General features: G+C 38.9%; 1 protein-coding gene across 2 annotated transcripts in view; it reads right to left on the bottom strand.

Annotated features, from left to right (window-relative positions):
- samd12 (sterile alpha motif domain containing 12) overlaps positions 1-23730 on the bottom strand; it is a 126177-nt gene that overhangs the window by 93298 nt on the left and 9149 nt on the right. For both annotated transcript variants that reach the window (XM_065470570.1, XM_065470569.1), the window contains exon 2: positions 6714-6922. In XM_065470570.1, coding sequence (XP_065326642.1) covers positions 6714-6922 — 209 coding nt within the window. The remainder of the gene's footprint in view (positions 1-6713; positions 6923-23730) is intronic.

The raw sequence follows: 23730 nt of genomic DNA, 5'->3' as shown, positions 1-23730 counted from the left end.
TTTTTAAAGGAATGGTTTTCTCTTTTCTTTGCTAAGCCACTTAACAGCACTGACCTATGAATCACTCAAGCATAAAAATGGCACTTTACTCAAGGGATGAACCAGTGTTGACACAAAACAGATAAGACAACTAAGCAAAAACACAATTTTAACTATTGTAACAGCAGACAAAAAACCAAAAAACCAAAACATAATTTCTGACAGGCATATTGAATTCATGATAACAATTCCCAAAGAGCTATTGGGTTTTTTTTCTATGTGAAGTGACTGGCCTAGGTAAACAGTATCTGAAAGTCGTGTCCTTTTGCACATTACTATAAATGTAGGACACAAAATCAGAATCATGTAATTTTAGAGAGTTTTTCAGTTGTTTTGTTTTGTATAAATGCTTATTTAATGTGCTAGCAATTCACATCAAATAAATAATTAGGAAGACTAGAAGATTGAAAAAAAAATCCCACACTGGCTCATACACTTTTATAGACAATACAAGGTCCTGACAGCCAATCTGAACTTATTTTCATAAAATTATGGACGCCTCTAGTAGAAAGAAGAGAGCCTGTTATCAGTGCTCATTTCAAAAGTCACCAACACACCACAGTCACACATTCATTCATACAGAGGTTTATTCTATGTCTTTAAGAGCTTTCTAACTATTATACACAGACACACAAACTCTGATGTTTGATTGCACAGTATCAGCAAAATACTCAGTTTAGTATTCAGTATTTTGCCCAAGGACATGCAACATGCAGACTGGAGGAGCTAGAGAATGATCTTTCAATTGGTGGATGATCCACTTTAACTCCTGAACCATTCATGGTGGTGCATGAGTGCACACGGAAACCTTGAACTACTGTGAAAACACCATTAATGCTATCCAGACATCTTTTTTTTCAGGAAAAGGCTTTGCTTATTTTAGCAAGATGATGGAAACCTACGACAACTGGGATAGGATACCCTACAACCCACAGCTGGACAATAGATGGGTGGATGAATTAAGCTAAATATATGATAAACTAGGTCCTAAAATGTTAAACAGTGCTGATTGTACATCAGTAAAAGGACGGGAAAATGTATCATTTGAAAATATAATTATCAAAACTACTGAAATGCTTAAAGTGTTAAAAATGGATCAGGATGCAAGACAGTGGTTCTCTTAAATGTGCTGCTGACATAAAATTCAACGTGAGTGTAAACAAGTCAACATTAAAACCACTGTCTATAATACTGTGTGCAGTATTTCTTTTTAAAACGGCCCTGCTGGGGGTAGTTTGCATCTCAGCAACAACAGGTGGTCCGAGTAAAAACTAAATGAATGCCAGGAATTGAATTTCCCAAGCAGAAAATTGCATTGTAATAAAATTATTGGTGTTATTCACATGGCTAATCAGTGTATATTAAAAAAAAACTCATTAGTTTCAACATTTCGATTGTTTTTTTATTTTTACTTTCAATTAAATCTAGAGATTAAATCAACTGCAAACTTGCAAAATTGTATTTTGGTTTTTATTCTAGACAGCATTACAGCTTATTTGGAAACACTGTTATAGCTAAATATACCAATATACTCACAGCTTCTCAAAAATGCAATCCTGTTTTTACAGCACTTTGTTTTAAGGTCTTAAAACAAAGTGCTACCACATTATATCTCATTCTTTATACAAGTTATAATTTTAGATCCAACTTCTCAGTAGTCAAATTTGAATCTAATCCTGATTTTACCTTTTAATTCCATCCCTCAGTTCTCAACAGCAGCGGGGAAACTGAAAGGTTGTATTAGACGCTTCCTTCTTCCTCCATCCTGAACTTCCTTATGTTACACGAGTCACATTCCCTGTTATATACTACCCTCTAGTGTCACCACTAAACACTGCCTCCACGTTTAACTGCAGACTGACGGAGAAGCACTAAGAAGAGCAAGGCAGCTGCCATTAATGTCATGTTGACTGAGTGAATGGGTGTCTGAGACACGGAGCCCTGTGTCGCCTGCCCTATCTCCACTGCACAGCTAATTAACAGCTCTGGCATGTTCTCTCTCGCTTTCTTTTCTTTCTGCCTCGCTCCATTTCTCTCGGCAAGAGCTGGCAGGAGATGAAAATTCCCTGTATTAATTAATCTGTTACATACAGGAATTGGGATGAAACCGTGATACGGGTGCGTGTATGTGTGCGTGGACAGGGTAGAGAGGAGTCCAGAGAGCTGTGGATAGCTGACAGAATAACACGCTGTGCTGGAAAAATTAATAAGCCTTAATAAGGAGCCTCTGTTTGAAATTGGATTTACAGGCGATGCCAACTTTACTCAGGCACATCAAAGAAAGTACACCAGATCCCTTCAGAGCACCTGACCTTGGGATTCAGCGGGGTCCATAAAGCATAGCAGGGCGTGTTAACACCAAACAAGATATATTCACCTTGGGCTTCATATTGATTACGACTGAGATGAGGTTATTTGCTATGGATGTTATAGCTATCCACAGAGTCTAAATGGCTGTTTTATGCTTCATGTTTAATCTATGGCTGAGCCTTGACTCGATTATAAATCCGAGCAGGCGCATGATTCAACTTTAATCCAATATTTAAAAATTAACGCCGCTGATGTGATGAACTGAAATGACCTGCTGTATGCTGTTCCACAGAATGGCACAAAGGTCTGGATTTATTATGTCTTCACATTTATTCAGCGCTAATTGATGGATCATTAAAACAGGTACTTACACTCCACATGAAAAATGAGACAAATGAGCCCTAGCATCAAACTCTCCCTCTTAGTCAGCAATCCTGACAAAATGTTTCTCACCTGAAAAGCCAATGAAGCTTGGTAACGTTTCTCTTCTATCAACTGAAATGTGTCTTTAGGGCTGAAAAAGCACTCGAATGTGGCACCAGGAAGTTTCAGTTAAACAGGATTTAGATTTCTCGGGGCGAGGTATCAATCACGAGTACTGTGTTGACTCTAGAATTAATACAGATTCTCAGTTTCATCTGCGTGGCTGCTGTTATTTAACAGCCAACAACATTTGATTAGAATTTCTATTTGCAAGATATATAGTCCCTGGACTCATATGCATATACACGGACAAGCCAAAACATTAAGACTGCTCACAGATGTAGTGAATAACATTGATTATACAATGATGCATTTCAAGGTCTGGGATTAATTAGACTATAACTGAACATTTGGCTGTTAAAGCTGCACAAATGGGCAGCAGTAAAGAACTAAGTGACTGGCAAGGGTGAAGTAGTTGCAGCCAGATGACTGGATGGGAACATATCTGAAAGAGCAACACTTATCAAGTGGCCCCGTTTGGCACTGTTGAGTACAAACTCGCAGCGGTCTGAGGAGAGATAAGGCATGAACTGATGGCAAGATGTTTTAACTGTTCCCAGTTAAACTTGAGAGGCTTGATGCACCCCGGGCAGCAACATTTGTTGGTGCAACACTCCACACGGCACCTTCAAAGGTCGTGCCTTGATGGGTCCATTGATTTGGCACCACACAAAGACCAACAAGCAAATGAGTTGAGACATTGTAATGAAGGGACATGACAATCAGGGGAAAATGCTGTAACAGAGGAGCCAAGGAGCCAATCAACAGTGTAACCTGGGAACATATGAGCCACTGACGCCTGCACACAGCACAAATGTTGTTGTTAAGATTGTTGTAAAGATGTAGGAAAGTGTACTCTTCTTGGCTTTTCACCCATAATATTATTAATTATAGCATTAGTAAAACACTCTGGTGGGATCAGCTAAAGACATTGATGCTAAGGTGCTCAAACCTTATTTTGCAGCAAATAAACATCAAACTTTTTAAGTATCACAGTACAGGATTTGGCTGCAGTTGCAGTTTCTATGCTCTGTGCTTTTAAGATGATCACCTACTGCACATATAACTGCCAGGAGGCATTCCCTAGATGACAGCCGAGTGGTGAGAGTTGCACTTATGAGGACTTTGATACGAGGGAACGGGAGGTTTTGAAGCATCACCGTGATTTAGACTTGGTAGTGCACGCATATTTATGAAATCAAAAGTAATATGCCGAGCCATACAGAATGTGAAAGAATGTAGTCATATAATAGCACACATATGTAATATTAATTGAAGTTGAACACCATTTAATTAACCTCAAATCCTGTAAGTACTAATAAATACTATCTGTCCTGTGTCTTCAAAGCTTGATAGTACAGATTACTATGAGACATAATTAAACTCTTTATAGACTAGTCTACTTAGATTTTTCCAAAGATAGGAGATATTAAATCCAGCGCACAGGGACATGTGACATTGAGGCTGAAAGTTGTCAAATAATTTCTGCAACTTTCTGTTTGCACTAATTCAACCAGGCCAGGCTGCAGGTCTGGTATTTCAAAGAGGTTTACACAGAAGCTGTCTGACTCAAAGTACTTTAATCTTCTTTCATTGTCGTAACTGATGATCAGCAAAGTAAAAGAGCATATGGCAGTTTGCATACGTTGGAAGTAAACACTACTCTCCCAATCCGTCTATTTCTGGAGAGGAAACAACTTATGAGTCTTCACTGCTGTTGATGGGTCCTTTCATCTATTATCAGGGACACCAAGGAAAACAACAGCTTGTCTGTCACTGCTTATTCCACATTAAAGTTATTGTTGGTGCTTACAAGGTGGACAGAAACATAAGGGGTTAATTTATTTACATGACTGGCATACTATTTTGTGCGTGGAAAGCAAAAGGATGTGTGCCTTCCACATAATGTGACAGCAAATACAATCAATGTAGCATCAAATAAGAGTAATAAGTGCAGTTATATCGCCACAGTGCAGTTAAGCATGCTATGCGAATTCCTTGTGAGATCTGAGAACTTGTGCTACAGTGTTTAGAGTGCTATAATTTTGTTTAGATACAGTGGAGCATTTCATTAACTTGGTTTAGCCTGTTAGCATTCCAGCATTTGCTAATTAGCACTTAAGAAAACACAGTAATTACGCTTTTATCCAAAACAAAGCAGCTAATTAGAGGGGTCACAAGTGTAAATCTAATACTAAGACTTTCATCATTTCAGTTATTAGTGCGCTCGAGGTGGCCTATATTTATTTTGGGCAAAAACAAAAGAATTCATTCAACTATTTGGACACAGACCAAGTTATTAATTTTTAAAGCAAATTGGACAACCTGAAGCTTGCTGTCAAGCCAGAATGTAGAAGAAACATGTTTGCAGCTAATCAGCCATAAAGCAATAAAAACTGAAATAACAGTCACCCCCAAAGCAGGTTTTATTTCCAGGTTTATTGTTTATTTTACTGTAGATTTGATTGATTTACAACATTATGCTGAAAGGAAAAAAGATCAGAAAATAGCAGCTGAGACCATAACTAAGCAAAATGTTTAAGTTTTAGTCAAATGAGGGTTAGGGTCCTTTTTCTCATAGACTTCTATACAATCACACTTTTTGCAACCAGAAGAGTTGGCCCATGCTGGCTTTTAAAATGAATATATATTTATGACACACTGAGAGCTTATATCCAACTTTTATGCACAATCTGTGGGCTTGATGGATTTTTCAAAGGCATTAAAAACCTTTTGAAAATTTCACAGTTAAAGATCAAACTACAACTCCCTCGACAAATGCAAAGAGACATTCTTTTTTAAAATGCACCTAGCAGCCCCGAATTTTTCAAAACACTACGCATCAAAAGACATTAAACCGTCTTTACCCCCCAAATAACATAAAAGATTATACATGTAACAGTTCAGTGTATTTAGTATTTACTAGCAACTGGTCATTCAGCATGCTGCCACCTGCAATACTCACACAGCACCGTCACCCAAATCATTCCAGTAGTGAGAACACACTCCCCCTCACTATTTCAATTCTAAACTCATGTGTCACAGACTTAATGGACATACATGTAATATAAATATTAGCCATTAGTCACCTGTTTTCATTTTTTTTTATCCAAGCTTCTCTTACAGTTACCATGAGTCTGAAAATTGCTGACTCTGGCGCCCCTTAGCTGCAGTTTAATAGAAAACACTATGAAGACACTACAGCAGCGGTCCCCAACCCCCGGGACACGGACTGGTACCAGTCTGTGAGTCGTTTGGTTCCGGGCCGCGACAGTTGAGGCTCAGGTGTGAAATTTATGGTTTTCAGGGGTTTTTTTTATCGTTAACTCGGTTTCCCTGGGTCTTTTCCCGTGTTGTAGTTGTATGTCTTATTTTCAAAGAAATATTTACACGTTACCATAGTGACCAGAGAGCATTAAGGGACAGAGAGGAGGATGTTACTCTCAATTTGTTGGTCATTGTAAGAGGATGCTGCCAATAAAGTCAGGCAATTACGCAGTGAATTCGCATTTATTATTACATTTGAAAAATACCCCAGTTTTTGTCTTGCTGGTATCATTTTATTTTGTTGTATTTATCCGCGCCGCCTTAAAGGCAGGTCTGTGAAAATATTGTCTGACATTAAACCGGTCGGTGGCGCAAAAAAGGTTGGGGACCGCTGCCCTATGGCACTATGGCAACACAGAGAGTACAGATTTGCAAAGAAAAAGAGGAGTTGGAGTTGTTATATGCTTGAAATAACAGGAGATTAAATAATTAATAATTGGAAAATTAAAAATTGAAAAACAAAACCAATACGCCAATGCTCTCTGGATTAAAAGAAAAATACTTCTGTTGTGTTGACTACTGTGCTGTGATAGATGTGGCAGAACAACTCTTACCCGGGTCAGCTCAGACTCGGAGACAGATCGGTGTGGCGGGGAGCGCCGCTGGTACCTAGGAGGGCTGACATCCTGATAGCTTGGGCTGTCGTCATCCAGCAGGACAGACCCCACGTCCACAGACTCTTCCTCCTCCTCCAGCTGTGACGTCATATTCTCCTGGCACATCTGGTGGTCGATGCCATTCTGGCTCAGGTTGCAGTGAACAGCTGAGTGTGTCAGAGGGCAAACATTTCCAAGTGATTAGCAAAGGGTAACAGCAGACATTTGTCATAAATAGGACGAAAGTGTAGTATTGCAATTTTAACTGGAGGTGCTTTACATTACATTTGTATCACTTAGGTTCAGGTATGTACTCTAGTTAATAAATTAAGATTGCAGTTTTCTATAAATGGGCCTTTCAATGCTTGTGTAGTACACAAGAGTGCTACATCATTTATGTAATAGTATAACATCTTTTTTAAATTGTCTCTTTTTACAGTGCTCTTAAATGTTAGATTATTAGACTTCCTGGTGAAATTCCAAACTGTGAGCAACACATGTTGAATAACCCAGTCCTCACACACTGAACGCTACACTTCAGAAATTCCACAAGATGGCAGCAGAGAGTGACTTATGGTGAGTAAGCCAGTGAAAGTCTCAGTAGTTCATTGTAATGCAACCTGTCTCCTACTACCAGACAGTTCTTAATACAGTGGACTGTTTGCAGACAGTTATCCAAAATCTGTATTAGAACATAAATGATAACAGCAAAGTTTCAGGAAAAAGCTAAGTGTTATCTATTATTCACTAACATTAGAGAGACAAGTCCCAGAATGATTCTACATGATGAGAACAACCCAAATGTAAGTCACAAAAATATCTTCTGCAAACAAGAAGATGAGCATGTTAAACAGGAGATGATATGCCCCCACAGAGATAATCTGGAATTTACATAAACAGGCAGACATCCACAGAAGAACCATGGCAAGTTCTCCAAAAAGACAACTTACTGAAAACTGTGGAAAAGCACAACAGCAAAGGAGTTGTCTCATACATCAGCAATTTAGTTTTTCTATCCATAATGTAATGACCCTTCTATGAATCTCATACTCTTAAAAGTAAAGAAGACAAAGAGAATTTTGTTAGTGTGGAACTACCAGCAAAGCCAGCGTTCAGGCATCCATAAGTTGAAAATTCCAACAAGTTCAGGCAGGCTACAAAGTCGAGCTCAGCTGCCGGCCTGGCAGATCAGATGATATCAGTGCCAGCACAGATCAGCTAGTCTCTCAGCAAACTGGCACATCTCATTACGTGTGTGCTATTGAATCTTCTGTAGCCTGCCAACAGTTTCTGTAACAACTGCAAGCCACTCAGCAACCCACCTGACTTCATCTCGACTCTGTTGCCACTGATGCCTGCTGTGCTAGATCATTTTGTTGCCATGCCACGAAATATAAATTACTCCAGACGGAAAGAAAAATTTTCTTTGGACTTCAGTGGACCATACTAAATTTTCTACGTGTTACACTTGCCTAGGACTTTCAGTTTTTATGGAAAAATATTGCATTGTAAATTGCCGACATTCTCAAGACTGGCTGAGCACTACAGCAGGAGAGTTTATCTTTAGCCAGAAAAGCCTTTTTTCTTCTGTTTTTTTCCCCTCAAACATCCTGCACAGTCGATTGCCTTGATAAGAAAACAACTGGGAATCTGTGTAAAAACTTGTGTTATGACTGCCACAAATTGGCATTCAAGGACATGTCTCAGGCAGATGACTTAAAAAAGAAAACAGAAAAAGCAATTCCTGTGAATCAATTTGCATGCATGTAAGAGATGAATGATAATAGTCACATATTGGCAGAAGGCTTGTATTACTCTGGGTAAAACCGTATCGTACTACTCTGTCATTTCCTCCATGAAGGGCTTATTTTTAGTTGTGTTTTTCAGGAGGTGTCAGACTCGAACACTATTTTAGTCTCATCAGGCAGTGATGCAGGAGCAGAAGTGACAGCTAGCAGTGAGTTGTTAGGTGTCACTAAAATAGGCCATTTGTCATCATAAAACCTGGGCACTTGTTCTAAAAACACCAGCGTCTCATTCATGTGGAATAGAAGTCAAAAACCCTTTTCATCACACCTGAAGTCTGCTTGGATAAAAGGTCAAAAAACATGTTTTTCGAAAGCCGCACATTCGGCTTTACTTAAAGGTCTAAAAAGAGTAACAGAATGAACTTGAAAAAAGAAGAGGAAAAAAAAAGCACAACCATGCAATGTGTCTCATATAATTGCCTGCAATAAATACATATTTGAATGTCCTTGATATCTCGGATAGACACATAGGCTTTGGGGAGGGTATAAAAGGATGACAGCTATGTACTGGCCAAACAAAAATGCCAGTCTGCTTGTTGGCAGACAAGCACGGCCAGGAAAATTGCCAATTAGCGACTTATTTGAGACCACTGTCAGAGAGCAATTACAAGTCTGACACAGTTCAGACTGGACTGAAACAAAACAGCAACAATATCCGTGCTGCCATTCAACATACCAGCGGGGCCACCTACAGTAGATTTCACTACTATAGTTCCTGCTCATACTGTAACATGCTATACATCTGGGAAATAGAGTGTGAACACATTTAAAATCAGGGAGAAAATGCACTAAGTTTGTTCAAATATCTGACCTAGAATCACACCCTCAGTGAAAAATTTATTAAGAAGATACTCCTTTTTACAGGGGGACAGATTTGTTTTATACATATATATATATATATTACTAATATATATTTTGTAATATATCTATATCATGGCTAAAGCACTTCTGGATGGATGCAAACTGCATTTCGTTGCCTTGCACTTGTGACATGTGCAATGACAATAAAGTCTATTCTATTCTATTCTATATAGTCACAGAGCACTTGAGCTAATACAAAAGTTGCCTGAATGTCTCAGATTTTGTTCAGATTACTGTTACACTGTCCAAATGCCAGAATACAAAGACCACTTAGTGCTTTACTTGCTTTTAAAATATTACAATCTTTTTGAGGACCTATGAAGTCACAATAAGATTCTTATTAATAATTTAAGTAACTTATATTTGGCAGTATAGCTCTCTTTATGTGCAACAGAAGAAAAGTTAGAGCCAGAGAACAAAGCTGACACCACAGCTAACAACAGATCCAATATTTATTGAGCTGTACACAGAATGGAAAGAAAAAACTGGGGCAGGGGTGGTTTGCAAAGCAGCTTACAGATGATTATGCTCAATACATTGAATGCATGATATAGCTGTTGTGATGAGCCTGATGATAATTTGTTGTAATGTTAAAATAAAGGGTGCCACGCTGGAGGCATTACTTCTAAAAAGTTAATATATTCAATATTCAATAATAGATTCAGTAATTCCACAGGTTACATAAGTCATTTAGATAATATCAAATTAAAAACGTAAAAGCAGAGCTGTTCATATCGTATTTCACCCCCAATAATATCAGTACAAATTTGTACACAATATAAAAGTGTCCTATCATGATACTGATGATATATATAATATGCATTTATGTTCGCTAGTGCACAAATCCAGACTGCTAGAAAGCTGTTACAGCTAAAGGTGGGAAAAAAACAACTTGAGGCAAAACCATCAGTACAAAGAGGAGACAAGGCGGTTGAAGTGAAACCAAAAAGTAATCAAATGACTCAACCGAGCATCTCACTAGTTAGACTCTACATGACAGGAGGACTAAGTGGTGGATGGAAATTTGTGATGCAGTTACATGGCTTTAATCAACTGCTTAAAAGGTCTGAGCCAAGATATAACATCTCAGGTGGAAGATATTAATCAATTCAAGTTCTATTATTTGATAGTAATGTGCAGGCTCTATAAGAGTTTCAAGGTTACATCACTTTACTTGTTAATATTATTGTTATTTTTGTTGTTATTATTATTTATTTAAATGTTTGACATTTGGAAAACACTGACTAAGCTGCTTTTGGATTTGCCTTTGATGTATTGCAGTATAATGCTGCTGCACCTTGTGGTAATGGATTCACACTGTGAATTAGGTAGTCTGTCATCAGTGACACTAGTTCATTGGAAAAGAAGGAAAAGGAAAAAGGTCGCTCATGTTGTTTGCACCAATAAGTAAATGCTCCTGCCTGCAAGCTGCAATGTCTGACTGAATGTTATTTAGTATTTGTTTTTCCTTATATTGACAGAAAAATAATTATTGGAGATTTTCTTGAAATGTTGTGATATCATTTTGCTTTATCAACCACCTGTAATTAAAATAATTAAAATCTTTCATTTGTGATTTAACCCCTACATTAGGAATCATTGGAGTGAGTTACCTATTCTAAAGCAAGATGAACCATGCCTTAAATAGCCTTAAAATAATACGCATGCTGTGATACGTCACCGTTAACTACCTCTGCTACTTTTATGATTTAAATTTTGTTTAAGCAAAGCTTTTAATATATAACTATATATGAACTATTCCTCTCCCACATGCGTCTTTTCTTAGTTGTGTTTTTTGATACCTGTACTCAAAGTGTGAGGCAGTCTACTGATTGTTTAAGGATCACTCTACACTTGATTAACACTGACTGACTCTTTGTGTGACATCTTTAACCAGCTTTCTTCGTTTTCTAATAGGACAAAAGGCAAGTTGCTCTAAAATATGCCACATTAACTAACAAGGCTTACTTATAGATGGATGGACTACAAACGCTGATCAGGTTTAATATTATGACACCTGCCCAATATTCTGTTGGTCTCCTTTTCGGTGCGAAAACGGCCCGGACCCACTGAGGCACGGACTCCACTTGACCACTTGAAGCTGTGCTGTGGAATCTGGTACCAAATTGTCACCAACAGATCCTTGAAGTCTTGTAAGTTCCGAGGTGGGGCCTCCATGGATCAGACTTGTTTGTCCAGCACATCCCACACATGCTGAGCGTATGAACCACGTGCATCGGTGAGCCTTGGCCACCCGTGACACTATCACTGGTTCACCACTCTTTCTGACTTCGACCACCTTCGATAGATTCTAATCACTGCAGACTGGGAACACCCTACAAGAGCTGCAGTGTTGGAGATGCTCTGAAACAGTCATCTAGGCATCACAGTTTAGTCCTTATTAAACCCACTCAAATCCTTACAATTGTCCATTTCTCTGACTTTAAACACATCAATATTGAGGACAAAACGTTCACTTGCTCCCTAATATATCCCACCCATTAACAGGTGCCATGATGAAGAGATAATCAGTGTTATTCACCTGTCAGCGGTTATTATGTTATGCCTGATCGGTGTATTACTACTTTAAAGAAAAATGTCAAACATGACACAGCTATAGTCTTGCTGTTTGATTCCTGATTAAAGAACAGAGCCCCGTGAAGCCCCATTTAAACCATACAAAGATCATACATGAGCGGGCCATGTTTTAAACAAAGCCAAATTGAGATGCGTGGCACGATGCATTGCTCCCTCTCACTGCCTCTTTATTCTTTCCTCCCAGCTCACTCCTTCCCCTTCCCCTCCTCACCCTGACTAAATTCATGACTGGTGTGCAACCACTCTGGAGGAGAAATGAATTATACATCCTCTGCTAAGAGCATCTGAACAATGGTACAAGTAGACTAAATGGATGGACGGGTGAGAAGATGGTGAGAGGAGTTAGGCAAAGGGGGAGGACCACAGCAAAAAGAGAAAGGACAGCCGCACTGGCTTGTCATCGTTTCTGTGGAAGAAGGGTGAGTGGATAGAGGGCTAAAAGATAGAAAAAAAAAGAAAAGAAAATCTTTCTTTTTTTTAAATAGCAACAGTTGCTATAAATAGCACCATTACATTCTTCCCTCTCTCCTCGCTGACATGCGCCGTGAAAGCTTCGCGAGGGAAGAGAGATAGATGAGGGAGGATATCCGCCTCCATTCTCCCACTCCTTTCTTTTTCTATCAATGGAACTCGGTGTAACGGGTTGGGAAATAAGGAGAGAAAATGAATGGAGCACACTTACGTAGAATTGTTACCGAAAACTGCCATCGCTTCAAAGCCAAATGCATTTCTATTTTCTAGAGGAGGATAAAGTAAGAATTAGATTAGTCTTACGTAACTCTGGTTCTCTTAATTACTGTATATGACTTTTAAACGAGCAGCCATTATCAATTGAATCTGAAAAGGACCAACCAGCAGGAATCTGTTTGTATGCCTGCCATGAAAAATTGTAGGCACACTGAATATACTGACTGCTATAATAAGAATTTTAAGGGTTTTGGACCTGACAAGTTCATGCCGACAAAAAATATATACAGTGATTCAGATCATCAAACAAAGATTAGACACAGATAACCTGATAAGCACAAAATGCACTGATTTCATTTTTTAAGGGAAAGAACATTCAAACTCTTCTGGCCCTATGTGAGAAAGTAATTGCTCACTAAACCTAATAACTGCTTGTGTACAGTTGGCAGCAAGAACTGCAATCGAGCGCTGGCAATGAGTCTTTCACATCACTGTGGAGCAACCTTGGCCCACTCTTCCTTGCGGAACTGTTTTAATTTAGCCACATTGGAGGGTTTATGAGCATGAACGGCCCATTTAAGGTCATGCCAAAGCATCCCAATCAGAGGTCTTTGACTTTGACTAGGCTGCTTTGAGCCATTTGAGTGGACTTGCTGGTGTCCAAGCACTTGAGCTTCAGAGCACAAACTTATGGCTGAACAGTCTCCTTTAGGATTTTCTGGTGAAAGCAAAATTCATGGTTCCATTAAATATGGCAAGTCATCCAGGCCCTGAAGCAGTAAAGCATCCCCAGACTATCACACTACCACCGCCATGTTTGACTGTTGGTATGATGTTCTCTTTATGAAATGTTGTTGTAGTTTTACAACAGATCTAATGGGACTCAAAACCTTCAAAAAGCTAAACTTTTTCTCATCATTTCACAAAATGTTGTGGATATTCAAGATGTTTTTTGTCAAATGTGACACAGGACTTTGTATCCTTTTTGGTCACCAGTGGTTTTCTTATTGGAACTCTCCCATTTGGGCCCAGTCATTTTATTTTTGTTGAATACTGAACACTGACTTTGTGAGGCCTGCAGTTCTTTAGATGTTGTTCTGGGGTCTTTTGTGACCTCCTGGATTAATCATCAGTGCAGTCTTGGAGTCATTATATTCCTGAGAAGGTTTAAAAATGGCTTAGAAATGTCTTTGCAATCATTTCCTCACTGATATATGTCAATGATTTTGTTTCACTTCACGCTTTTGAGATTATTTACCCTGCTTCACTTTGTCAGACAGCTTCTATTTAAGTGATTTCTTGATTCATCAGGTCTGCCAGTAATCAGGCCAAGGCGTGGCTAGCAAAGCTAAACTCGTCAAACTCATCAAAAAAAATATGCATATGGAGTTTTGTATGCATTTCTTTTCCTTAACATTTATTTAGTCTAGAAGGCTTTTCGGGGCTGTTTGCAGAGAAGCCCAGTCATGTCATATTTGACCAGAGATAGTCAGGATCTTTGTATTCTCAGACTGTGCACTCTTGAAGAGACAGGCAGCTGTGTCTTATCTTTGCCAGAAACTGAAGTCCAACTTCTGTGACCGCAGGGTAACCCCCTCTCAGGCAGAAGTTCACAGACGTTGAAAAACTGGAATTCATAATTGTGATGTGAGCTGTTAGGTTTAAGAAACGACAACTGCAACAGCTGCAGCTTTTGTTCCATTTTAAATTTGGATGACTGTTTTCAGTGTAATAGCAAAAAAAAAAAGAAAAAAAAAGTCAAACAGTCTTTTTAAGTTTAATAAGTACTTTACATCAATGTGGAGTCCTGTTCACGTCCCCTCATTCTTAAAAAAAGCATCTTGGTGACACTGCTGATACGTTGGCCATGAACTGGCTCCTCTGCAGCACTATAGTGGTAAAGGTGCAACAAGCCAAATTTAGAACTACTCAATATTGCATCAGAGTACCAGTGAACACTGAGATTTGACACACCTCTTGAAATTTTACAGTAGAGCATCAGGGCTGCAGTCCATGACTTCAAAGTTAGGTGATGTAACAAGACAGTAACCCAGACTACACCAGTAAATCAACAAGAAGTCATTCAGAATTCCCAGCGCTTTCCTTAACATTACTGAGATCCCATGGTATGACCTAAATCAGGACATCCTACAAATATCAACGAACTGAAACAGTAATGTCAGGTCCAAAAATAGCTTCTTATTTGAGTAAAGTCCCTGAGGCTGCTATAAAATGTCTAATGGAAGTTTTTGCTGCTAGAGCTGGTACAAAGAGTTACTAAATTCACATATTAACTTTCCTTTTTCAGCATTGTGAGTCATTACTAGGTGTGTTCAATAAAGACAGAAATGACTAAAGTTAGTGTTTTGTTAGCTCAAATAATGTTTGAATAGTCTACAACTATGAATAAGATAAAGATCAGAATATTTTTTTACCTTCTTGAAAATATATTTTGTGTGTATAAAAAGAGTTAAAGTAAGCACAGTGTGGAAAACCAGTTTAAATAAAAAGCACTCAAGAAATTATTTACAGATGGTTGCAAATGTCAACAACTGCAGTTTAAAACAGAGTATTGGAGATCTCATGGAAGATTAGGTATATCTAATGGGTAAGTTTGAATGTATTTATTAAATGAATATTTAATATTTTACGTGATTGGACAGTTATTGGGTAAGATTTTAATTGATTAGTGTGATGCTTAATAGATAGGGACATTGTCTGTAGCTGTAATACAATCTGAAATGGTGTAATATTACATACAGTACTTTGCAAAAGAGCAATAGTTATTCAGGCTTTTATCTTTCACATTTTTTCTTTGGATGTTGTCCCTTTTCACTCATTTTTAGTCGAATCCTTATACCGGTCCATTTTCAGAGATATATTTTTGGTTTCTTAAGCCACTTAACTCTGACCATTCAAATATAAAAAGGGCACGTAACTCAAGGGACGTACCAGACAATTTAGCAAATAACCCATTTTGAATTATATCATTAGACACTTTGTTGCAAGAAGCCTAACGCAAAAACACAATTTGTTCCCATTTCTTTAGGTGAATCTATGAAAACTTCTAAAGACAGCAAAATATAACAAAAATACAGTAACACTGTGATTCCCAGGAAGCTATTGGCCCAAAAGTTGGCATATCATGGCATGCTGTACAGTCTGCTATAAAAGTTTTAGGAAAATGGACAAGTGGAGGAAAAAATAAGATGTGGCAGACCTTAAAAACTATCTACAGCAGATAAACAGTATCTGGAGGTCATGTCCTTAACAAATGGGGAAAAAGGTACAGCGAAGACCAGACAGAACCTGAGAGACACATGTGATGCATCATCAGTTCATTAATATACTGTTCACTGAAGCTCAAAAGAAGTGGAAGGTTGGGAAAGGAAATGGCGAGAAAAGACTGAGATATGCCAAATTACACAAGAACTAGACTGAAAATCTGGGACAACACATCTTATGGAGTCATTAATCCAACTTAGAAATTTGTGGTGTAGACCATCATGGTCAGAGGTCAGGCGAGATGTACAATAATGACTCTCTACAGCCATCTGTAAAATATGCTGTTATGGTTTGGGGCTGGATTCCAGCCTGTGGTGTTGGGGATCTTTTCAAAACTGATAGAATGATGAACACAGAAAACTATTCAATTCAATTCAGTCTTACTTACAGTATAAAGCACCAAAACACAGCAACAGTCGCTTCAAGGCACTTTAAATTGTAAGGTAAAGACTTTACAGTAATACACAGAAACCCCAACAATCAGACGACCACTTATAATCCAGCACTTGGTGACAGTGGGAAGGAAAAACTCCCTTTTAACAAGGGGCCGTTATCTTTTACAGCAGGTTGGGAGTGAGGGGAGAAAGACAAAAAGACACATGTCTAAATACTGACTTCCATTAGAAACATTATGCTGTATTTCCATTTATGTTTGCATCATTCAGTAAAACACCGTATTTCCATTGTCCTACCAATTTATAAAAAAACGAGCGGTAGCTTAAGACTTGGACAGGACTGTATGTTGCATATTTACCCACTTAAACAACTGTGTAAATGGCATTTTTGTGCACTTAACGTTCAGACTCTTCCAGGGGTTTGGGTATTTTATGTTCAGAATTAAATTGGAGATATTTAAATATAAATGCAGTCCCCCAGCCCACTGCATCAGCTGTACAACATGGTTGTAGCCTGACATTTATGGTTTCTCTTCAGCAATAAAAGCTTTCAATAAATCTAATGACTGAATGACCAAGTGAATTCCTATAATTGAACACTTAACTGAGCTAACAGAGGGTGAGATGATTTAAAAGTATGTACCGAGGCTGACGTGTTTCCCTATCTCCCCATAAAACAACAACCATACAAGAAACCCAGTTGAAAGAAAAAGCACATTTCCAAGAGGGGAAATGGGAGAAGCCAGACAGCAAATTTCTGCACTAACTTTAGAGCCAGTGTTTCACAGCACGAGCTGGTTCAAAGTGAAACCAGTAGTGGGTCCATAATCAAAAGTGATGTTTGCTCTGTGTGGGCGCTCAGGCTCATAGTGATCTCTTTGGCTGACTCCCAGGGTGTAGCAGAATGAAATGTTTGTGAATAGAATCAACTGTTATGACCCAGAAACAAAGCCTAGAGAAAGAGGCCAGGGCGAGCCAGATGACTGGAGACTGTACAAACTGCACTGCTGCTTTGAGACCTTGAGTTTGTTTTTTTCCTGCTTCCAGAACTTTTAGTGAAACAAGTTAATATGTAATAAGCTAACAGGCATGTACACAGGACAGGAAGGACGTGGGTGCCTTCATTCCAGAGCAATTGCGCCAGCAGACACTCTAGGGGAATTTGAAGAGGTTTTCTGGCACCCAAACTGACAGGATGTAGAGAACATGGCATTTCAGTCAACTGCGCAGCTGTTACTCTTTTTATATGTTAACAGTAGCTTAGAGCTGAATCAGAAATCAGTCTCTGTCACATGGCTGGAAACATGCAAAACTCTACATCTAAAATAACTAAGGCATTTGGGAGTAAATGTGCGGATTTGCACATATTTTTCAAGCACATCATCAGTTGCCCCCATCTGTTATCTCTCTCCTGTTAGCTCCCACACGTTCATGTGTGCCCAGGCGAACACTGCATGCATTCAGAGTGATGTGCAGACGTTACACAACCCTGCATGTATATATGCAGACAAAGATGTACGCACAAGCTGTGAAGACACCTTCCAAACACTGTGCGCGTTTGTAATTCTCGCCCAGTCTGCTCGGAGGAAGTGAGCAAACCTAGCAAATCTACTTGTGGTGTCCATCCTCTGCTTTCCAAATTAGAAAAGAAAATGTGAGAAGAGTGTGTGAACGTGTGAGAGGAGTGTGTCTGCTCAGTTGTCTGCCCCCGAGGACCTTGGAAAGAGCATCTCCATCAGTCAGGGACAGCAGACAGTTATATCCTTGTTACATGCTAACTAAAGTACTAATTAGAATGTATCTGAAAACTAGAAGGCGACAGGAAATGAAGCTCATGGCCTCCAGTATCGGATGTTCTGGACAGGAGCCTGTAGGATAAGCTCGCTGCCCAGAGAGACAAAAAAAGTTACATGTACGTGATCGCTTTACTTATTCTTTTGCAAAGCTCTTTAAGATTAAAAAGCATTTCAAAGGCTCTTCTATCAGAATTAAACAAGATAAAGATATTCTTTGAGTTTGACAACCATATGTACAATTTAAGCATTTTCTACTCAGTAACAAAATTTAATTGGCAGTGTTTAATAAGAGACTGCAGCAAGTTTTTTCAAAGTATTTAAAGTGCCTTACAGAAGAGGTGCTGCTGCTTTGAGTAGAAGGAGAACACATGGTTATGTAAACCATTTGCTCTGTGGTATTTGACTTCAAGCTGTGCATAGTTTAGGTTTTTATGCTTCTGAACACTGAAAAAGTAGGGCACCCTTCTTTTACACTAACTGATCCATGAGTTATTAATACACCTACTGTTAAAGCCTTCTCCGGCTACATTAACATTCATGAGCTGGCTCTGCAATCTGGGACTCAGGTGAGCTCAGGTAACAGTCACAGAACATGACGTTCAGTGGGTCAGCTCTGTTGTTGTCATTACCAGATTTGAAGTCAAACATGCCCCTTTTCTGCACACTTGAAATCGAATCAGCTCACTTAAGTTTGTGTGGCAGAAGAAACAAAAAAACTAGTGGAGTGGTCTACAATATTTGAGGAGTCCAAATATAAATGCTCACTTTAATTTTTATTTCACGAAAAGACAAAAATGTGATGATAAAGTCAAAACTGTGCCCATGCCACAAACAACTACCCACTATCTCTATCGGAAGATCAGCTCTTTCTGCAAGCATCATGACAATATGCTTAACTCTGTTACACACAATAATGCACAACCCTGGACCCCGGTTGATGTTAATGCTGAGTGCATGCCGACCAACAACAAGCCGCCAGAGCCTGACCTTCAACAGGTAACAAATTCAATGATCAGCAGTTAGGCCTGCAGCATCCAAAAGGATCGCTGTGCGCACGAGATTTTTCTGTAAAGTGCTGCGATGTGTTTTTGCCAACTTTTTGTCAGTTTGTTAATACTCCTGTGCCTTCATTAGAACAGAGATTTGTGCCAGTGTGTACACAGGTGGCCTAAGGCTCATATTGTTAAATCTCAAATATGCAACAGTGCATCAGAAGCACAGTATTGCAAAAGTAATGCAAAAGTAATATGCCCCATGGTGCAATAAATTTTACATTTTACATACATACATGTTTGTTTGTTTTTCCTGTTTGTGAGCAGGTAGGTGCGCCAAGGATTAAGATCAGGCTGACTGTGCATGGAAACCCGAGCACGGAATGTTATATTTAGGTTCGGTGGCTTCAGTGATTCGGTTAAGCAGTAAAAAGTTATAATATGTAAGATTTCCACATTTATATGTCAGTGATTTTTTTTTAGTTAGCAACAGTGCTGTCCCCAAGAAGCTATCAGGTTTTGGGCTCCTTTCACAAAATACTGGTTTCAGGAGGAGGGCCGGTTACAGGCTATGAAAAAGTTGGTAAATCCTGCAATAAAGTCATTAAATTGGACACGGTAACCAGAGTGGAGAATGAGCTTCCAAGCTTAAATTGTAGCTACATATGCCCACATTTTATAAAAGAATATCAGAATATTCTGATATGAAAAATTGAACATCCATGCAACAAAAAAATTGATTTCCTAATAGGAATCAATATTTTCATTAGTAATCTGTGGCTGTTTAATTAGACTGAAATGGCACAATATGAATACATCTTAAACAATTACAGCACAATAATTAAGGATTTTTAAGATTGATGCAGATATTTTCATCCGTACATCCATTTTCTCTCACATATCCAATTCAGGATTGTGGTGGCGCTGGAACTTATCCCAGGGTAAAAGGCGTGGTAGACCCTGGACAGGTTGCCATTCTGTCGGCGGGATAACTTAGACACACACAAAATCCACACAGAAAGGCACCAGCCAGGTGGTGGATTCAAATTCTTCTTGCTGTGAGGCAACAGTGCTAACCACTGTTCCACGGTGCTGCTCCAATACGGATTTTATTTTTTCCCTTTCAGACACACGAAACATTGGTGAGTAAGGAGTTATTTAAGAGTTCTTACTGGGGAAAATATGACAATGGAGTTCAAAAATGAACTTACAAGTCATGAATTACTTGTTTACGCTCTAAACATTAACACTAATTACAGTTGCAGAGTGCCCTCTGTTGGACAAACTATGTAATATCAACACTCCTAACATGGTTGAAGGGTGTTTCTCATATCTATTCCTTATTTCTTAAATTTATCAGTCATTTTAATGCAAATATATTGAAAATATTGTCTTATTTTCTGGGGGAGCCCAGAGATCAATTAACAGACCTCCATAAGCAGCGGTGAGGTCAACAACTACGCTACTTCTTGATTTCATTTCAATATGCTTTTGGTTATTTTTGTGATTAAGAGAGCCCCTTGCAGCTTAATTTATAAACTGTGCATTTAATACGTAGAAAGCAAAGAGAGAATCTCACTACTCTGAAATGATTAGATGGAATTTTAAACAGGATACTCAGATGACTAAGTCAGCCTTAAAAGAAGCTTTTTGGAATCATTGCCATTAATTTTGCTCATGCACACTCATAAGGCTGTGGTTATGTTCATATGTCAGCTGCTGAGACAATGAGGATTGACTGCATGACTAACTATCAAAGTGAAACCATGTAATGAGTTAGCCAGCCAGCTAGACTCTACGGGCTCTTAATTCACCCTGACATCCCATCAAAAGTTAACTGCATTCAAACTTCATAGACTGCCCTCTACAACCCCAGGGCTCCATCAGCCATGGCTGCTTGGGACTGTGTCAAGCAGGCGCAGATGTGCTCAGCTTTGAATATTTCTTAGGTGCAGAGTGTGAGGGAGGATAAAAAGAGAGAGAGAATGATGGATTGAGAGACGGTGGAAAAAAAAAAAAAAGTTGGATGGAGACTTAAAGTAAAAATCCGAAAGACAGACACAATGAGTCAGTGAGACAGAGCTGGAAAGAAAAAGACAGACAGAAATGACCCACTTTGCAAATACATATGAGCTAAATATAACTGCTTTTCACTTTGGCTTGCTGTGATGCTGCTTTATGCCTGTATCCCAGGCATAAAGCTGTTAGCATGCTCTGCTTCAAAGGCAGACAGTAAAAGAGTGAAAAAAATAGAGTGTCTTAATTTAGAACTGAGTAACAACTATTAATATTTAATGAAACTCAAACTTCCTCCATTTGCCCAAAACAACAGAAAATATTACATATTAATAGCAAAAGTTTTTGACTGGATCAAATCTCATCAGTTACCCGGTACGGTATACAAGACATGCTTTGAACCTTTCACTTGTTTTATTTGAAGAAGTTTGAAGCTGCTTTACCAATATAGCAATCCTAGACACCGTATATGTTTATATGTGTAATATATTTCAATATCAACTAGCTTTTACTGCCTTAAGATACACATAGTGCTTACAATGCAGAGTCATGATTCGGCCAAAATATCACACTGTCACTCATGATGATTAAAAAAGCAGAATTCATATTGAGACACAAACTGTTTACATTCTTCTGCTTTAAGGAGGGACCGGCTGATTAAACAGCCATCGGGCATGATGTGACCAATGCAATTTCTCCATTAGTTCCAGTCATATTCGATCAAGCCATGGTTGGTCAACCAACATGGTAATGAAAGAAACCCAACACTACAGCTCTGTGTGGCCATATGTTAACTTGGAAAAAAGAATGACTGTATGTAAGCCTCACGCGGCACTCATACAGTTTACTATGCAGATATTAAAGACAACCCACTAGATAGAAGATTTAAATACTGGAAAGGCGCTTGAAGAGAAAAAGTCTGTCCTTCTATTTCTATGGTGCAACACCACCTCTACCCACCTTTGCCAAACACTTTGCCTGACTTTCATATCTACTTCCCAATCTGTCCCTAAAAGATATACAGTAAACCAACCCCTGCCTGTCTGTTTTAGAAAAACATGTTGACTTCTGAATCATTAATTTTAGTCCTCCATCCATCCATCCAGTCGCCTATCCTTTTTCAGGGTTGAGGGATAGCTGGAGCCTATCCCAGCTGGGCACACCCTGGACAGGTCGCCAGTCTGTCGCAGGGCTAACACATAGGCAATTTAGCGTTTCCAATTAACCTACTAACCCCACTAACTGCATGTCTTTGGACTGTGGGAGGAAGCCGTAGTACCCGGGGAGAACCCACGCAAACACGGGGAGAACATGCAAACTCCACACAGAAAGACCCCGGCCTGATGGTGGAACTGAACTCAGGACTTTCTTGCTACGAGGCAACAGTGCTAACCACTGGATTTTAGTCCTTTAATTGATAATTATAGGATATTATATCTAACCTATTTTAAAAAAACCAAAAAAAACCCAAATTGAATTTCCCACTGTAAGGCACATCTAAAAGTGCTCCCCTGATGTTTTCAGCAATGGAGTCTCTCTGAGCTCATTGTACCCCAGCACACTGCTGTTCTTCAACGGCCTGATTAAATTAGTAGTGTTCTAATTAGCTCTGTTGCCACCTCCCTGCAAAACACTTCAACTGAATTACAATTAACATTTTGTCCATTTTTGGCCTTCACTGTGGAGTACTGCTGTAAGTTTCTGTTACCATCTGCCTTTGTTCATATTGTTTATCAGAGTACTTCTGAAAGTACAACTACTAGAAAAGTTGCATTTTAAAAATGTAATTTTACAGTTATCCATCTTGTTATGGGCCAGATTCACACACACTTCCTAACTGAACCAAAGCTCCTGTTTATTCCACCTTAAGAGAACTTAAAAGAATCAGCTTCACAGCACTGCTAAAAATGCCACATAACGATTGTCTTCACCTGACAATGACTCTCCATCTGTGCCCACTATATCATCAGTGACACCCAAACTCTCAGATCAGCAGCTTCAATCAGTCAGCAGAATGGAACACAGATGACTTCATGGTCACCAGGGACTGAAGCTGACACAAAGCCAAGTTTTTGCACTTGACACACCGGGGTGCCAAATATTCACAAAAAGCATAAAGGGCATCCTTTTGGAAAGAGACAAGAAGTGCACAAAGGCCCGGGAGCGCTTTGCAAGGGTGAAATAAGCAAAGAATGACTGGAACATTCAGCAAAATTTGTCTCCTCCCCTGGGCTTAATTTCCCTGATGCTCACACTTCATAAAGGTCGATAAAGTTACTGTATACAGTAAATTTTTGTTCTGCCCTGTTTTGCGGTACAGACAAGAACCCATGCAATCAGCCAGGTATTTTTACAATGCATTTTTAAGAAGGCCTTCACAGAAGTTAGACAGAAGCTATCTGCATAAAACAACATTATTGTCTTCATTAATTTGCATATTCATCACTTCTAAATGTGGAAAATTGACACTTTTTCTCCCTCTCATCGCTATAATTCTGAGAACAAAATTAGCATATGGCTCGTGATTCAAGTTGATT

The sequence above is a fragment of the Pelmatolapia mariae genome, linkage group LG22 (assembly GCF_036321145.2).
Source record: "Pelmatolapia mariae isolate MD_Pm_ZW linkage group LG22, Pm_UMD_F_2, whole genome shotgun sequence".
NCBI lineage: Eukaryota > Metazoa > Chordata > Actinopteri > Cichliformes > Cichlidae > Pelmatolapia > Pelmatolapia mariae.
Note: the sequence above shows the minus strand (reverse complement) of the source record. Positions and strands in the feature narration are given on the sequence as shown.